The following is a 17,023-nucleotide window of genomic DNA, read 5'->3' as shown; positions in this document are numbered from 1 at the left end:
TCATGGTTGGTGTTTACTAATGCTAAAATATAATGCTTGTTTGCTTTACTTTTATCCCTCCACAGTAATGCAGCGAGGAAGAAGGAGGAAAAAAAAAAAAAAAAGGTGACAGAGCCCACGCAAGGGGACAATAACAGCAGCAGACTCACTTGCATAAAGAAGATTGAAGCCTTCCCTCCCTCCCTCCATCTCTCTGTATAGGCCCCAGTGCACATCTGCGTCACTTACGGGGAAGGAGGAGGCGCTGAGGCAGAAAGAAAATTGTACTGTGAGGATCTTGACAGCTTCATGGGCGGGCTTTTCCTTTTGCCTCCCTATATTTTCTGGAATATATATTTTTCTCTTTTACAAACTGACTATATAAAACCGCCCCTTTTCTCCTTGCAGAAGGCATTTGACTTTCTCAGAGATACTCGGCAAGCTGTCAGGGTACCCTCAGAGAGGCCAGGGACAGGGGCGCAGGTGCACAGAGAAGGCTGAGGGGTGCGCTTCTCCGCGACTTGGGGCTCTTTCTCTCTGCGCTCTCCAGACACTGAACTCCGAGCTGCAAGGACAGGAGCGCCAACACCTTTTCGGCTGAGGCTCGGCCACGGGTGCATCCCAGTAAGGTGTATCCAGCTGCCGCCGCCTCCCGCTTCTGAGCGCGCAGATCTCACTCCCTCGAGCATCCCCAAACACCAGGGCGTTCCTCCCCGCCGTCACCACGGAGTCCCCGAGCTGGGCTCGCGGATTCTCAGCCCTCGGAGCCCCGCTGCTGCCTCAGCTCCCGGCCAGTCGGCTCCCCACGCCCAGGTCCTGAGGCCCTGACCGCTGCTCAACTGCGCGGGTTTGCAGTCCGCGCTCGGGTCCTTGCCTGGCAGGGCGCGCAGCCCGCGGCGCCTCACGTCTGTCTCCCAGGGTGCAGAGTGCGCATCCCACCTCCCTCTGTGCCCCCGCGCTCCTCTGGCCTCCCACAGTCTCCTCCTGCGTAAGCTGCCGTCCCTTTGCCTTTCTTGCGTAATAAAGCATGTCAGGCTCCGGGAGAAAAGACTTCGATGTGAAGCACATCCTGCGACTCCGCTGGAAACTCTTCAGCCACCCGTCGCCTTCCTCCGGTGGCCCGGCGGGGGGCGGCTGCCTGCAACCGGACAGCAGTGGCAGCTTCGAGCATTGGGGCCCCAGCCAAAGCCGCCTGCTCAAGAACCAAGAGAGAGGCGGCGTAAGCACTTTTTGGAAGAAGCCTTCCTCCTCCTCTTCTTCTTCTTCGTCGTCGTCCTCCTCCTCTTCCTCTTCTTTCAACCCGCTGAATGGCACCCTGCTGCCAGTGGCCACGAGGATGCAGCAAGGGGCGCCTGGGCAAGGCCCCCAGCAACCCACCAGGACACTCTTCTACGTGGAGTCCCTAGAGGAAGAGGTGGTGCCAGGCATGGACTTTTCTGGACAAGAAAAAGGGCTGGTCCTGCAAGAGCTCAAAGTGGAATCAGCCCACTCGAGTCAGGCAACAGGTGAAGGATGTGGACACAGGTACCGTAACTCCTCATGGGGCATTCAAGCATCTCCCAATTTCATGCATTTCCCCCATGTGCTCTTAGGGTTTCTGAATCTAAAACTTTCAGGTTGGAATTTTTGGTTAAGTGATGCCAGTCCTCTTTTTTATTACCCAAGTTGTAGTCTCATTAAAGTTTGCTCATTAATTTCTATTGGTTCATACATATTACTTTTCTTTTTTGCAAGTTTTCAGAGTTGTAACCACAGATTGAATATACATGGATTTTAGTAACACTTAAGGTGATGAAACTGTCATATTTCTGAGATGATAGGAATCTTCTGTCATTAAATTATATCAGTCTTCTAGTTACCTGGTGTAATGTGAAACTTGCTTTAAACACCATCAAAATTCATCTCATATCCTGGCCCTGCAACTGGCTTAACAAGTCACCTAGGATCTCTTTAGCTTGAACCCATATATCCTAGGATTAATGAGGGGGACAAATGAGGCCACAGGACAGCAGCATAATCCTCCCTCTCTTCCATGAAATACAGTGTTACTGCTCTCCCTCCCAGTTTCCCTTTTAGCCCTTCTACTTTATGTTCATTTTTGCCTCATTCAGGCAGGGTAAGTCAGAATTAAACTGTTGCTGAGTCCCTTTGGAGCCATGGTGGTTAAAGCGGTGGGGCTGCTAACCAAAAGGTCGGCAGTTTGAAGCCACCAGCAGTCCCTGGAAACCCCATGGGGCAAGTCTACTGTGTGGGGCAAGTCTACTCTGTCCTGTAGGGTCACTCTGAGTCAGAATCAACTCCACAGCAATGGGGTTGTTGTTGTTGAGTTCTTTTGCCCTCAGCAGTCGTGATTTGTTGGTCTAGTATGGGGACTGGATATCCACAGCAGGCAGTTCATCCTTTAGTTTTAGTTTATTCCCAATATCACACCTCTTTGTGCATGGCTTTGCTATTTTCCAGACGTAGAGAAACATTCTCCACATAAATAAATCTCCTTCTGATTTTTACATTTTTAGAGAATCAACTAATTATCATTCTGCACTTCACCATTACTAGTTTTTGCATATAGTGAGGATATGAAAAAGAAAAATTCATTTAAAGTCATATGATATCAGGATATATTACTGAACCAGAAACATCAGAAAAATATAGGAAAATGATAATGAGTATGTTAATAAATTTTAAAGAACTCTCAATAAAAAATTACAAAAAGAAGCAACTTTTTAAACATTGGTTTGATTGAACCAGCTTTTTATGAAGCTAACTAAGCAACAAGAAGAGTGTATAAACATAAAATAATATGTATAGGGGTTCTTTAATTATGTTGACAAAGTGAATGAAGTTGGAACCACAACAAAATTATCCCTAAAAATTTTCACCTGACTACTTGGATTTACATTGAATTTTAAGAGCCTAGAAGATAAACTAATATGAAGTTTTAAGACATTCAATAAAATGTAAGAATTATTTTACTGATGGAGTAGTTTACAATTTCAAGTACGTTAGATATACCCCCCCCCACACACACATATATAGGAGACTTAATATAAGTTTATCTGCTGCTCAATTAGGTAAATTATTTTAACAGAATGGTTATAATTTGAATCCAAGGAAGTTTTTGATTTAGGAGTTCATCAGTTACCTGTTATTTTATGCCTTTTTTTTCCTTATAAAATATGTTGAGCTTTACTCCTTTTGTTAGGTAAATTTAAAGCCTTTTTTTAATTTGGAAAAAGCATTCATGAACATTTAACATTTCACCTTATGTAACTAGAAGAAAACAAATTCAGTTAAATGTTTACAAACTACTACTTTATTGAAAATGATTTTTTGGTAACTCAGACAGCTCAGAGAAAATATTGGATTGATAGTATTTTATTTCAGTTTTGTAAAGCCTTCAAAACAGTTTGACATATCTGATGTTCAGGGAATATTAATATAAGATGAAGACAAATTAAAAAAAAACACTATTTGCTTTATAACAAATACATTTTTAAGTAAATGACTTGTATTTGGCATGGGTAATTTCTTGAGACTTTCAGGTGAGTCGGAAAATTTGAAAATACTAACTTAAATTACAATGAACAAAACATCTTAAAAATAATACCAATTAATATTTCAGTTAGTGGGGGAAAAAAAAAAGCATTCAGTTTAAACTCCAAGTCTCTTACTTTTGAATATGTTTCAGTGTTTTTAGTCACAAAGAGTTGTAAGTGACAAGAATTCTGAAAATAAACAAATATCAACCAAAATCATCATTGGTGTTGGAAACCAGGTATTCAATGAGATCTTGCATGTAGAAAATACTGAAAATCAGGTCTAATTTAATTTTAAAAGTCTTAATAATACTCAAATGTCTTAAATAACTCTGAATTTCTCACCAGACATGTCATTTAACACTGTTAGTATTTGATAGATGGTGTGTGTTCCTAAACTTTCATAGAACATTGGGTCTGTGCTCATGACTGATTGAAAACCATGCTATTAAACTCAGCAATTAATCTCTATTAAGATATATTATTTAATATGTGGTGAGAATAGGGTTCACTGCTTGGAAGAAGATACGGCACATCCAAAGTAAAATACTGAATGGAAACTTTATCACAGTTCAGAACTTTACTGAAAATAATCAGTAATATGGAATCGCCTTTTTTGTTGCCGTGCTGTCATAGCACATTTGAAAACTACTTGGTGCTTATAATGGTCAGACAGTAAACAGGCTGTAGAAAGCTGGCATGATAACTATGGCTGCATGCATCACTAATGTATCACCAAACTCTGGTGTCGCAGTTGATATTTAGCATTTGGTTCTATCAATTCTGACTTCTATGCTAAATTAATCTCCATGTATAAAATATGGGTTGGCCCGTCTTTATGTAAGAATCATTTTACATTTACAAATATCCATTTCTTATCTTTATTCACTTGGCCTCATATTAGTCCAGAATGTTGATTTTTATAAGTATCTCAGCTGTGTTAACTTGTTTTTACAACAGCAGCTAGAGGCACCTCGGGAGAAGGCTGTCCTTAATCTCTAGAAGGTCCAGTTAAAATGGATGGAAAAAGAAAAGTAGCAGGAGGACAAGCAGGTTTGCTGTCTGTACCCCAATTTTTTTTATCCTGCCGTATGAGCCATGCATAAGCAAATCTCAGTACTCTACTCCCTTGACCATTACATCAGTAAGGTTTCTAACTTTCACAGCATTAAGCTGCAGACCGATACCGTAAATCACTTATTTTCTTCAATATTGTATACAGACTTAGTTGTTGGAAACTGTATAATTTCCTGTCTGTGTATAATTTCAGATCACTGTGCATTTTGTTGTGGATATTTTTCTCCAAAATCCCGTATGTAATTAGTTTTCTGAGTTCTTACATGGTGCAGTCATTCCTTCGCATGGCTTCAGTTATTCTGTATAAACTGTACTTCAAGGTTTGCATCTCTATATTTGGACCTTCCCCTGAACTCCCATCCCATACTTTCACCTCTTGACTGGACATCTCTGGTGGATAGCAAAAAGACAACTTAAGTTCAACGTGTACAAAATTAAACTCATAATTGTTCTCTCTTGTTCAATCTTTCTTCCCTATATGAGAGGATAGCTCACTATACATTAGGTTGTTCAAGACAGAGATCTGTGACGATAATTGTCAACTTCCTCCCTCCTGGTGGAAACCCTGGTGGCTTAGTGGTTAAGTGCTATAGCTGCTAACCAAGAGTTCGGCAGTTCAAATCCGCCAGGTGCTCCTTGGAAACTCTATGGGGCAGTTCTACTCTGTCCTATAGGGTTGCTATGAGTTGGAATCGACTCGACGGCAGTGGCTTAGTGGCTTCCCTCCTGGTGATCCAATACTTCACTAAGCTCTGTCACTTTTATTCAGAAATGATCCTCTTGAATTTGTTCCACTTCGCTCCATCCCCATTGACTGCAACTAATTTAAGCGCCTATCCTGTTTGTATAGGTGCTTATCCTGTTTGTATTGAACTTCTGCAACTACTGTCTATGTCATTGCCCCCTCATTACTTTTGCCTGCTGCAATCAATTCTCCACCCTGAAGCCAATGCAAACTGTAAAATGACAATTGATACAATTTTCCAAATCCTTTTCTCTCCATTTTTTTTTTCCCCCCAGGAGATTCCAAGATTCTCGAATCACAGGGTAATTCACAGGCCATTAGGTTCTGAATAATCTGACCCTTTGCTGTCTAGGGCCTTCATGTACCATCCTTTTGCTCACCCTCTACCTTCCAGAACCAAGTTCTGTCTCTATGTTTCTTCACTGACTCTAGGCCTTAAATACTTGCTTGATTTCCTTATATACCTGCCCTTCTTCCCTCAACCCGCCCTTTGTCAAGTTAATTCCTATTCATCATTGAGAAGTCTTGGATGTAAGTCCTGTAACTTTGTCAGAGAAGCATTCCTTGGTCTCTCAGACTAAATCATATTCCTCTGTTTTTATTTTCTTGTATAACTGCTGTCTATTTCTCAATTTCTTATTGTAGACTATATGATATTAATTTCTGTGTTGATTTGATTGCTTGTCTATAACTCTAACTCCCAACAGGACAGGGGTGTGTCTGTTTTGCTCACCATGTTATCCATTTCATAGAGCATGTAGTTACTCAATAAATACTGTTGAATGAATAAATATTTCTTGTAATCATAATGAGTCACATTAAGAACCTATTATTTGCCATAATAGTATATTGAGTATTTATATGTGTAAGTTTATATTCACAACAGCCCTATAAGTCTGGTACAATTATATATCTCTGATACTATGATTACACAGACAAGAAGACTAAGATTTAGGGAGGGTAGTTTATCTGCCAAGAATCAGAGGTTTTTCAGTAGTAGAGCTAGACTTTTAATCTTTGTTGTCTAAACCCAGACATCATACTTATAGCACAGGCCAATAAAAAAAAAAAAAAGGCCAATATGCTAACTTTAATTCTGCTCAAACAAACAGAACAAGAGTTTCCTACTAGAGGTGCAGAAGCAGTTCTCTTGTTCCCTACATGAAAATTATGTTTGTATTTTAATGTTTAAGAAAGGCTTCTTAAGATGGCAGTACTGGAGAGAAGGCTCAATCAAAGAGGACTTCTTCACCCAAGTTAGCAAAGACACCATTATTTCCTGACTTAGGGTTCATTCAGTGCATTTTGCTTTATAATTGAGGTAATGTATGATGGAATAATCTAGATAGGTGCAAAAAGAACTTAATTTTGGAGCTCATAAGAGAGCATTGTGATACAAAATATGCTTGTGAAGGTCAGAACAGTTGATACAGAATAGTCAGGTAAAGAGACTAGGCACATTAAAATCTTACAGAGGTTTTCGGGAACAGAAACAGGCATTTGTTTAGAATGAAAGACAAGGAGCCCTGCTTCAGTCAAAGGAAAAACCAGCTTTAAACATGTTAAGGGATGATTTCTTCAGGAAATCTTTTCTTAAATTACACTTTCATGAAACACTAAAATAAAATAAGCTTTATTTTCCCCCTTTCTCCAATTGCAGAGTGAAAAATAGTGTAACGGAAGGACTTTATTGAACTTTTCATTTTTTTTTGCTAATTTATCCTAGGCTTGAGTGTTTTATAGTCTACTGTTCATTTAAACCAGAACTAGCATAAGATGATAACTTGTTTGGGGTAAGCTTATGCTACTTATTTTATGATGAATTTATCAATATTACATGGTTTCTCTAAAGAAGCTCACAGTATGTAGGCACTCTCTTCTCTGAGCAAATTTGCTTCAGGAAAACTAAGAATATCTTAAAGGAAAAAGATACAGGATCACGGGACTGGATTTAAAGGTATCCATAACCCCAGAGCTTTCTGAGAGAAAGATGTGCTAGCAGTGTGAGATGAAATAGTAATTACAACTTTTAATTATAGAAAAAGAAATACTAATGGAGAGATCATATTCTGGTACCAATTATAAATTTTTTTTTTAATGAGCACTTTAGAAACTGTTTTTAGCATATTCTTTTAACACATTTAAAAGATTAAAGAAGGCCTCCCTATTCAATCAAGTCAGCATTTGACTACCACAGAATGCAATATTGATCTTTGTTTGTCTTTTCATGCTTCAAAAGAGCAATTGTGTATCTGTAGATAAGTGATTTCTAGCAACTAAATCTTAAGTAAAATTTCATTGTTCTTAACCAAGTGCTCTCTAAAATTCACAGAACATTCATCCACAGGGTAGTTTAGAGTTAAATCAAGTTTCTGGACATGAAAATGTTTAATATTTTAAACAGAGTCTCAAAATAATGACCAAACACATCAGTTTATTGCTTTTATTGTGCTGTCCAAAATAACTGCAGGTACTTTTTTGGTGGCTGTTTAGAATAAAATGCTCTGGCAGTTACATATTAAAAAATTTAGAGCGGATAATAATTAGTTTACTATTTTGCATTAGAAATAAACTAAGAAGGAAATGTCTGACGTAGATGCAGATAAACTGAATAGAATTAAAGGTAGTAGAGAAGATCTTTCAAGTCAAAGATGGGCAGAAATTTGGACTAAATTGGTTTGATGTTAACTACCTTTGCTGAATTTTTTAGCCAAGATCTGAAAACAAATAGATCTAAATGCTTATGGGAGCTCTATAAAGACAATCTAGACCAGAGACAATGGTGCACTATGACTTTAGGACTCTGAAAAACTGTTTGGAATGGTAAGCCTATGACGCAGATCATTTTGTTTGAAGATCGTCTCATGGCAATGGTGCTTTCTGAAAATGATCTGAGACTCTTCGATAACAGCAAAAAGTGGAATCATCTGTGCTAATTCTAAATTCAACTTCCCCCATTCTTCTGGTAGTCTTAAGCCAGTTTTGATAACTGATTATCATAGGAAATCTCTCAGTTTGATTCCTTAATCCTCACACCCTTCTGCTTAGTAATGTTAATAGATACTTGCTTGTGAAAATTAACATTTTCGTCTCTACTTAAACAAGATGGAACAACTTAAAGAATGTGATTGAAAAAAAGGCAGGGTTTTCAGTATAAAGAAAAAAAGAATACAACTGTTTTATAGTTTTCAAGAGGGCAATGATGTTTCAGTGGTAAGATTCTTGCCTTCTCTTAGGGAGATCCTAGTTCCATTCCCCAGCCATGTATCTGTTGCACAGCCACCAGCCATCTGTCAATGGAGGCTTATTCCTATGTTGCTGAACAAGGTTTCAGCAGACCATTCAGACTAAGACTAGGAAGCAAAGCCTGGCAAGCTACTTCTGAAAATCAGTTCCTATGGATCACAAAGGCCCGATTTGCAAGCAATCATAGGGAGGTACAGGCCAGATCAGTTAAGTGTTTTTTTTTTTTTTTTTCATTGTGCATTGGGTCACCATGAATCGGGCTGACTATGTTGCAGCTATCAGCAACAACGTAGTTTTCAAGAGGTACGTGTCAATATCTCTTTGTATCAACAAGAAAATATCTTTTTTTGTTTTGTTTATTTAGTAGATTCTAATTAAAAATTAATTTTTCCCCCAAATATCCAGGAGATATTTTCAGTCCACTGTCTTCATATATCAGAGCTTCAGAGAAAATTAAAAAAAAAAAAGCTTTGGGATTAAAATTGTTAACTTATTTTTTTGAATGAATTAATAAAACACCAATCTGATTTTATATCTTTGAGATTTTATTTTAAAATCTACATTGTTTGAAAATAAATTTAGAGCAGCTTTTATTAGTTGTAATAAAATTTAAGCATAATTTCTACTGTCTCAGTCACTTTTTCTTTTTTATGTTTTTATATGATTTCAATGGAGAATTTTATAGAAATTAGAACCTAGACATTTGATACTAGTTGATCCACTGATAATTTTTTAAACCTTCATATTTGATTATTTTCTCAAAAGCCATGTCATTGTGTGTTTGACAGTTCTGCTTTGCAGCCATTTTAGTTCAGTCAGTAAGTTTTTACTAGCAGTATGAGTATGCCCATATTATCTGTCTAGAAAAATAAGAATTTGAAAAAGCTATTAAGGTGAAAAAAATCCTGGGTGAATTCATTAAAGTCAACATAAAAGAAGAAATGGAACTCTTGCTTCTGGATGAGAGAGAACACCACTGCTGACATTTACTTTCTTGCCTGAAACATCAACAACAATAGCATCTACAATGACAGAAAAACAATATGTAAAATAACATTTTTAAAGACACAGAATATCAAGCAATTGAAGTGAAATGATTTCTGAGGTATGGAGAATAAAAGAGGTGAACCATATAATTGCCCCAGATGTCTCCTTGAAAGATACTCCAAACAATGATACACAAAGGGGAATATCAGGAGGGCCCCGACCGACATCCTGAATTGTAAAGGTAAAAGTGAGAGGTCAAGGAGACCAAGGCAGCAAGACTTCACAGGACAGTGTCAGAAAAGAGAGCTACATAGAAAACATCAGAGATATGAGGAGAGACCCCTTGAGAATAATAATTGTTAGAGGAAACTATTCAAGGCTGGAGGAAGAACTCTTCTAGAAGATCAGAGGGAATAGTGTTTATTCCCACTAATTAGAAAGGAAAACATCATATTTCATGGGATTGGATGATATATAAGTGTCCATACTTACATGATACAGTAGAAAGAAGACTGGATGAGACATTAGAAGACCTATGTTCTAGCGTATATTCTGCCTATATAGGAAGATGTCACCATTATGTCATTTAAATTGTCTTAAACCATTTACTCATTGGAATATAGTGGGAGAGGACATGGAATGCATCACATCTAAAATCTTCCAGCTTTGGTCACAAAAGAAGATAGTAGAACTTGCCCTGTAGTTGACTCAGTTTAACATCTAGCACATCAGCATGAATTAGGCTGTTCTTTGTCTTCCTAAGGTATGAATTAAGCTCTATTTTTAATACTTAAATTATATCATGAGCCAAGTGTACACAAAGGAAAAACTGAATTTTCTTTCCCTCAATGAAGCCATGTTGTTGTTGTCAGTGTCATAGGTTCAATTCCAACTCATGGCAACCCCAAGTGTGCATAGTAGAACTGCACTTAATAGAGTTTTCAAGGTTGTGACCTTTCAGAATTAGATCACCAGTCCTTACTTACCTGTTGCCTCTGGATGGGTTTGAACTGCCAACCTTTCAGTTACTAGTCCAGTGCTTAACTATTTGTGCCACCCAAGGACTCCACCAATGAATACTATTTTTAATTTATTGTTTTTAGGACAATATGTGAGCCCGTGGGATACAAAATGTCATAGCACAAACATTTAGCAATAAAAATAAACAGATAAGTAATTATAGAAATTTAATTTGTGCTATACCGTAGATCTATGCTAAAAGGGTTTTTTAATAGGTATGAAAGAGGAAAGGCTTCCTAAGGGATTTAATAAAGTTTGTTGTTATTGTTGTTAGTTGCGATAGAGTCAGTTCTGACTCGTAGAGACCCCATGTGCAACAGAAAGAAACACTGCCTGGTCCTGTGAAATTCTCGCTATCATTGTTATACTTGAGCCCATTGTTGCAGCCCCTGTGCCAATCCATCTCATTGAGGGTCTTTCTCTTTTTCATTGACCCTCTACTTTACCAATCATGTTGTCCTTCTCCAGGGAATGATTCCTTCTCATAACATGTCTAAAGTATGTGAGATGAAGTCTAGTGTCATCCTTGCTTCTAGGGAGCATTCTGGTTGTACTTCTTCCGAAATTTGTTCATTCTTTTGGCAGTCCATAGTATATTCAGTATTCTTTGCCAACACCGTAATTCAAAGGCTAATAAAAGTTTAAACAAGCATTAATATGTATATTTGCTAAAAAAGACTAGAATGGCAAGTAATATAACTGTGCCTGGTTACAATGTCAGTTGATCTGGCGGGCCTGTAGACCTTAGACGGAAAATAAAAGCCCTTTTATATCAAGGGCTTTATATTTTATTGTAGATGATTAGAAATGATTGAACCTGGCTGATGAGATACAAGCTTTAGAAAATCTTTCTGGTACTAAAGATGAAATGGGTGAAATTAAACATTAAAAAAATTACAAGTCTGAGACGACAGTCTTAATGATGAATTATTAGAAAGAAATGGATAGAAGAAAACAAATTTGGAAAAATTAGTGTTAGGGATTGAACCGTGTCACCCAAACATATGTGTTGTAAATCCTAACCTCTATGACTATGATTATAGTCCCATTTGGGAATAGGTTGTCTTTGTTATGTTAATGAGACAGGATTAGTGCAGTGTGTGTCCAGAGTCATTCTCTTACAAGATATAAAAAGAGCAGATTAGATAAGCAGAGATTGGGGGAGACAGATGTCAAGCCACAAGATCACCCAGGAGCAGAAGCTCAGAAGAGACAAGGACCTTCCCATAGAGCCGACATCCTGATTTCAGACATCTAGCGTCCTGAACAGTGAGAAGATAAATTTCTGTTTGTTAAAGCCATCCACTTTTGGTATTTCTGTTATAGCAGCACTAGATAACTAAGACAGAATTTGGTACCAGAAGGCTGGGGTGCTGCACTAACAGATACCTGAAGTGTGGAAGTGGTATTGGAATTGGATAATGGGTGGAGACAGGAAGAGTTTTAAGGTGGCTTGTAGTAAAAGCCTAGATTGCTTTGAAGAGACCGTTGATAGAATTATGGATGTCAAAGGCAATGCTGGAGAGGGCTCAGAAGGAAATGAGGACAGCTATAGAAAAAATCTCTATCATCTTAGAGAATACACATGGTGCCAGCAACAGAATGTTGCTAGAAATGTGGACGATAAATGATGAATATATGATTGGAGAATGGGAGAAGAGAGACACCAAACCACAAGAAGCAGAAGCTCAAGAACACAAAAACCATCCCCCAGAAAGACAAAGCCTTCCCCTAGAGCTGGTACTCTGAATTCAGACTTCTCACCTCCTAAACTCTGAGAAAATAAATTTCTCTTTGTTAAAGCCATCCACTTATGGTATTTCTGTTATAGCAGCGCTAGATAACTAAGACAATTAGAATGGTAAAATTATCCATCATTTGAAGGTTTAATTGTAAAGAAGAGGGAGAGGTAGGAAGATTCTAACAATTCTGAATAGGCAGTTGAAGGGATTTTTGTCATTCTCATAGGGTAGTTTAGTGGGACAAAGAAATTAAATAAAAATTTGGGAAGTAGTAATTGGAAAATAGATTGAAATTTAAATTTTCACACGGGGAATAAACCTGGACAGTGACATCAGATATGTGCTCACCAGCATGGATTTGTAACTTGGGATGAGGATGAGGAATTCAAGGAACCACGAGTAAGTAGTAGGTTGTTTGATGAATCATACACAGGAAACTGAAGATGCCCAAGATCATAGTTGGATTTTGAAGAGTCTCAAAGTCCTTGATGATGAGAGGGTGTAACAATGGCAATGTGAGGTAAATTAAAAAAAAAAAAAAATTTTTTGAGGTAAATTAGGGCAAACAAATTGCCTGAGTCCCCATAAGGGAAAGAACTTTTCTTTTTTGAGGATGAGAGGCTGATAATGTAGGTGTACAAAATCAGGGCTAAATGTTTGCAGACATTGCCTGCAGTTGCCATAGTACGTGATGAATATGAATACCTCCTTAGAAGAAGACTGCAGGGGAAGCAGTGTCATGTATGAAGCACTTTTGAGGGGACAATGCAAACTTCACACTGAGAATCTCAGGAAAGCAACTGAAATAAAAATACGAGGCTTTTTGTGTATGAGGTTATGGGAGGATAGAATGAGTAGTGAGGATGCTGTTTTGTGTGATTATCAAACGTGGTAAGAATGAAGAGAATGGGAGAAGCGAGTTGGATGTAGTTTGCTGTGGATCAATAGTGAAATGTTGGTAGAGAGAGTTCTGTATTTCAGGTGCTCTCAGAAAAGTTGATTATGACCAGTATATGTCTCACGAAGCTACTGAGAGATTGTTTCATGGATGGCAGGAGGGAAGTGAGTGCTATGATTATGAATAGACTCAGGACTGGTGCAGTAACCTTCAGGGACCATTAAAAAGTGAAAACATGACACCACTTCAAAAAACTTGAATAGATATTTCTCTAAAGAAGGTATATAAATGGTCAATAAGCATATGAAAAAATATTTAAAGTCATTAGTCATTAAGAAATTTCAAATCAAAACCGTGAGATACCACCTCACACACACTAGGATAGCTATTATGAAACAAACGAGCAGAGAAACCATGGGAAATAGTAAGTGTTGGTGCAGATATGGATAAATTAGAACTCTCATACATTACTGCATGAATGTATGTGGAACTGCCACTGTTGAAAACAGTTTGGCGATTTTGGAAAACATTAAATACAGAAGTACCATATGACCCAACAGTTCTACTTGGGATCACATATGGGGCTCTTCTGAGCACGGAGCCTTCCACAACTGCTCAACTCATAAGCCCATGAAGCTGGCCTTGGTAGACTTGTGACTCTAACATTCTATATACATGCTTGCATAGATAACATATAATCTAAAAAAAGGGACCTGTTTTACACAATATTAGGAGCAAAATGCATATTGGAGTGCCAAGAAATGAAAAATCACTTCCAGATGAAACAGCTACATCTTCAAGTTTTTTTCATTAAATGAAGTTTATAAATGACGTATAATTAGGAAGCTTACAAAATACTTATTTATAAAAATTCTTTGTAATTCATTAATTTCAAGTAGTAAATAACTGCCCAAAAGACTACAATGCTTCTGAAATATTCAACACATTAATTCACCTGAAGGAAAGGCTACTGGATGCAAGAAGATAATATTGTGAGCCTTAAAAACCCAGCCGTGTGGGCCTTGGGGGACGGGAAATCAGGAAGAAAATGGTGAGATCTTAATAGTGTCATGAAACTATGTGATTAGCTATGATGGTTAAGTTATGCAATAATGCTGGGTGTATTAAAACAGTGGTGTCGTCTAGGCAATGCCTACTCTAGTCGATGCTAAGATTCCCTGACAGTAATTATGATTAGGCTACATGTTGCAGGTTATTGTAACTATATCCTGATCTGAAAATACGCTTCAGTTGTTTTAGAGGTTCTTGTGGTTTTGTCTGCTGAGTATTATATTGACAGCTCCTTTTTGACCAAGGCGGATTCTTCAAAGTTGAACTTTCATCTATTTCGTATTTCCATAGTTTAATTTCAGACGGTACTTTCAGATCTTACCCCAATTCTGAAGATCCCTTGTATTCTTCTCTATGGCGATTATGGACTATGATATGTTATTATTTATAAACATTCATTTTACAAATATAAGTAAATATATATTTATTTTTCCTTATTTAGGGCTGACTAGTTTTCTAGTAAGTAACAAATATTTTAAATTTATTTTTAAAATTCTTAAAAAAAATACCTTTTAAAATATATTTTTTTAGTTTTCTAGTAAATAACAAATATTTTAAATTTATTTTTAAAATTCTTAAAAAAATACCTTTTAGTCAATAAATTTTTTAGAAATCTCAAATTTCTATGCTTACAAGATATTAAAAAAAAGCAGAGCTTAAATGAAATGCTTTTATTTCCTCAATAATTTATGTATTTTTGACACCAGGCCAGTACTTACACTTAAGACTTAATTGAGAGCAGAAATACTTTTTTACATTACTAGTTCAATTTCGTTGCTATATATAACACCTAAAATACATTTTAATATGAGTCCTTTAAAACAATTTTGAGCTTTTGTAAAAGTATGCTGCATAAATCTATCTCCTGAGTACTGGGTTAAGCGTGTACATATCATAAGTAAGTATGTGTGTTGTCAGCTCTACTTCAAAATAGTTTTAATATTTAAACACACTTTCAACTGTGTTTAGTTGCCAATTCTGTGATTTTAGTATTCCATTTGGTTAATTTTATCCAACTTGGCAATATAATATATGTTGGTCATCTGCAGGAATACATAATTATTAAAGAGGGAGAAATTTAGAGTAGAAAACTACTTTGGCTCAATGCAAGCAGGAGGTTTTTACCCACATCCAACATCCATAGGTTCTGTGACCATGGACAAAGCTCTTTAAAACTCCTCCACTGTAAGAGAAAGCAAACGCTCCTCTCCAGGTCCACTGATTGAAGAGCAGTGGTGATCACCAAATGTCCTCCCCTTACCGCACAATCTTTCTTCCCTCCTCATATGCTACTTATCTTTGGTAGGCTATAAAACAAACAAAATTGGCAAGGTATTGTCTCACTTTAGAAGTAGTTCAGGTCTCTGAGGGAGAGAACATAGATCCATAATAGTTTATTGTCTATTATACACTGGTTCATTAAACATTTCTATATTTTCTGTTGATTGAATTTAAAATTGGAGTGAAATCATCTGCATTAAACCATTAAAGGAGAAGCTGCATTAAACTTGTATTTCTCTGTACCAGTGAGAAATGGCGAGAGAGTCAGTGAGCAGGTAAAGTCAGGATGCACAGGATAGGAGAGTGACACTGTAGCAGAGATTTAACTAGCCAGAAGTCTAAAGGAGCTCAGGAAGAGCTATTAGCTAAATACTGTAGCTTTAGGACTCTGAAGTTAGTGCAGGCAAACCTACGTAGCCAACTTATTTACTACCACAGTGTTTGTATTACAGTCCAGTGTTTATAAACAACAACAACAACAACAAAACCCATTGCCTTGGACTCAACTCCAACTCATGGAGACCGAGTGTTACAGAGTAGGACTGCTCCATAAGTTTTTCTTGGCTGTATCTTTACATAAGCAGATTGCCAGGAGTTTCTTCTGTAGTGTCACTGGGTGGATTTGAACCACTAACTTTTAAGTTAGTAGTCGAGTACAAACAGCTTGTGCTACCCAGGGACCTTTTTTCATATTCTGCATTAAGAATCATGGTACCACAGAAAGAAGAATGTTCTGCCTCACTTCTGCCTTTAATTCTGTGAGTATGGTTAAATCAGTTAACCTTTCTAGATTTGAATTTCCTCATTCTAGTTCACTGAAGCACAAAGATACACACACACACACACATATATAACTTTGTGATTGAATTAAGTAAGCACATGTGACAGATATTTTATATCCTAATGAGTATTATGACCTTCAGATCAAACAATTTTAAAATGAAAGTGACATTGCCAGAACCACTGTTGGTACCTCTTATTTTGTATAAGTTTATAACCTGGGAAACTTCTATTTTGGTTTTCTTACCTATAAATAGCCTTCAAGAGGTGAAAGAGAAATTGATTTGGAAAATAGTTGATGATTTTTTGGATTAGAAGTTTCTCAATGAAAAGAATGTTCTGGCTAAGTTCAACTTCTTATATCCCAGAAAGGTGGTTCCAAGCAGTATCCTTTTGCTACTAAAGTATGCAGTTTAAGAAATGCAGGATTTGTGTGTCCAAAAAATATATAAAGGTATTCACAAATGTGACTGAAGGTAATATCTATATTTTCAAAATCTTGAGACAAGATATAAAAGGCAATTTTAGTACATATAACAAATTAAGAAAATAAAACACTCAATAAATGAGAAAGACAACCAAATATACTAGATATAAAATAGCAACAAATAATTTGTTATCTGTTAAGAGACAAGACTGCAAAGTGAATCAAGTAAAGTAT

At 37.1% G+C, this 17,023-nt stretch overlaps 1 protein-coding gene across 2 annotated transcripts in view; it reads left to right on the top strand.

Moving 5' to 3' along the window:
• Nucleotides 1–1,006: 1,006 nt before the first annotated feature.
• Nucleotides 1,007–17,023, top strand: part of KLHL1 (kelch like family member 1) — a 474,296-nt gene continuing 458,279 nt past the window's right edge. For both annotated transcript variants that reach the window (XM_049853061.1, XM_049853060.1), the window contains exon 1: nt 1,007–1,503. In XM_049853061.1, the coding sequence (XP_049709018.1) occupies nt 1,007–1,503 (497 nt within the window). The remainder of the gene's footprint in view (nt 1,504–17,023) is intronic.

The sequence above is a fragment of the Elephas maximus genome, chromosome 14 (assembly GCF_024166365.1).
Source record: "Elephas maximus indicus isolate mEleMax1 chromosome 14, mEleMax1 primary haplotype, whole genome shotgun sequence".
NCBI lineage: Eukaryota > Metazoa > Chordata > Mammalia > Proboscidea > Elephantidae > Elephas > Elephas maximus.
The sequence above is the reverse complement of the archived record's forward strand: the minus strand, read 5'-3'. Positions and strand labels throughout refer to the sequence as shown.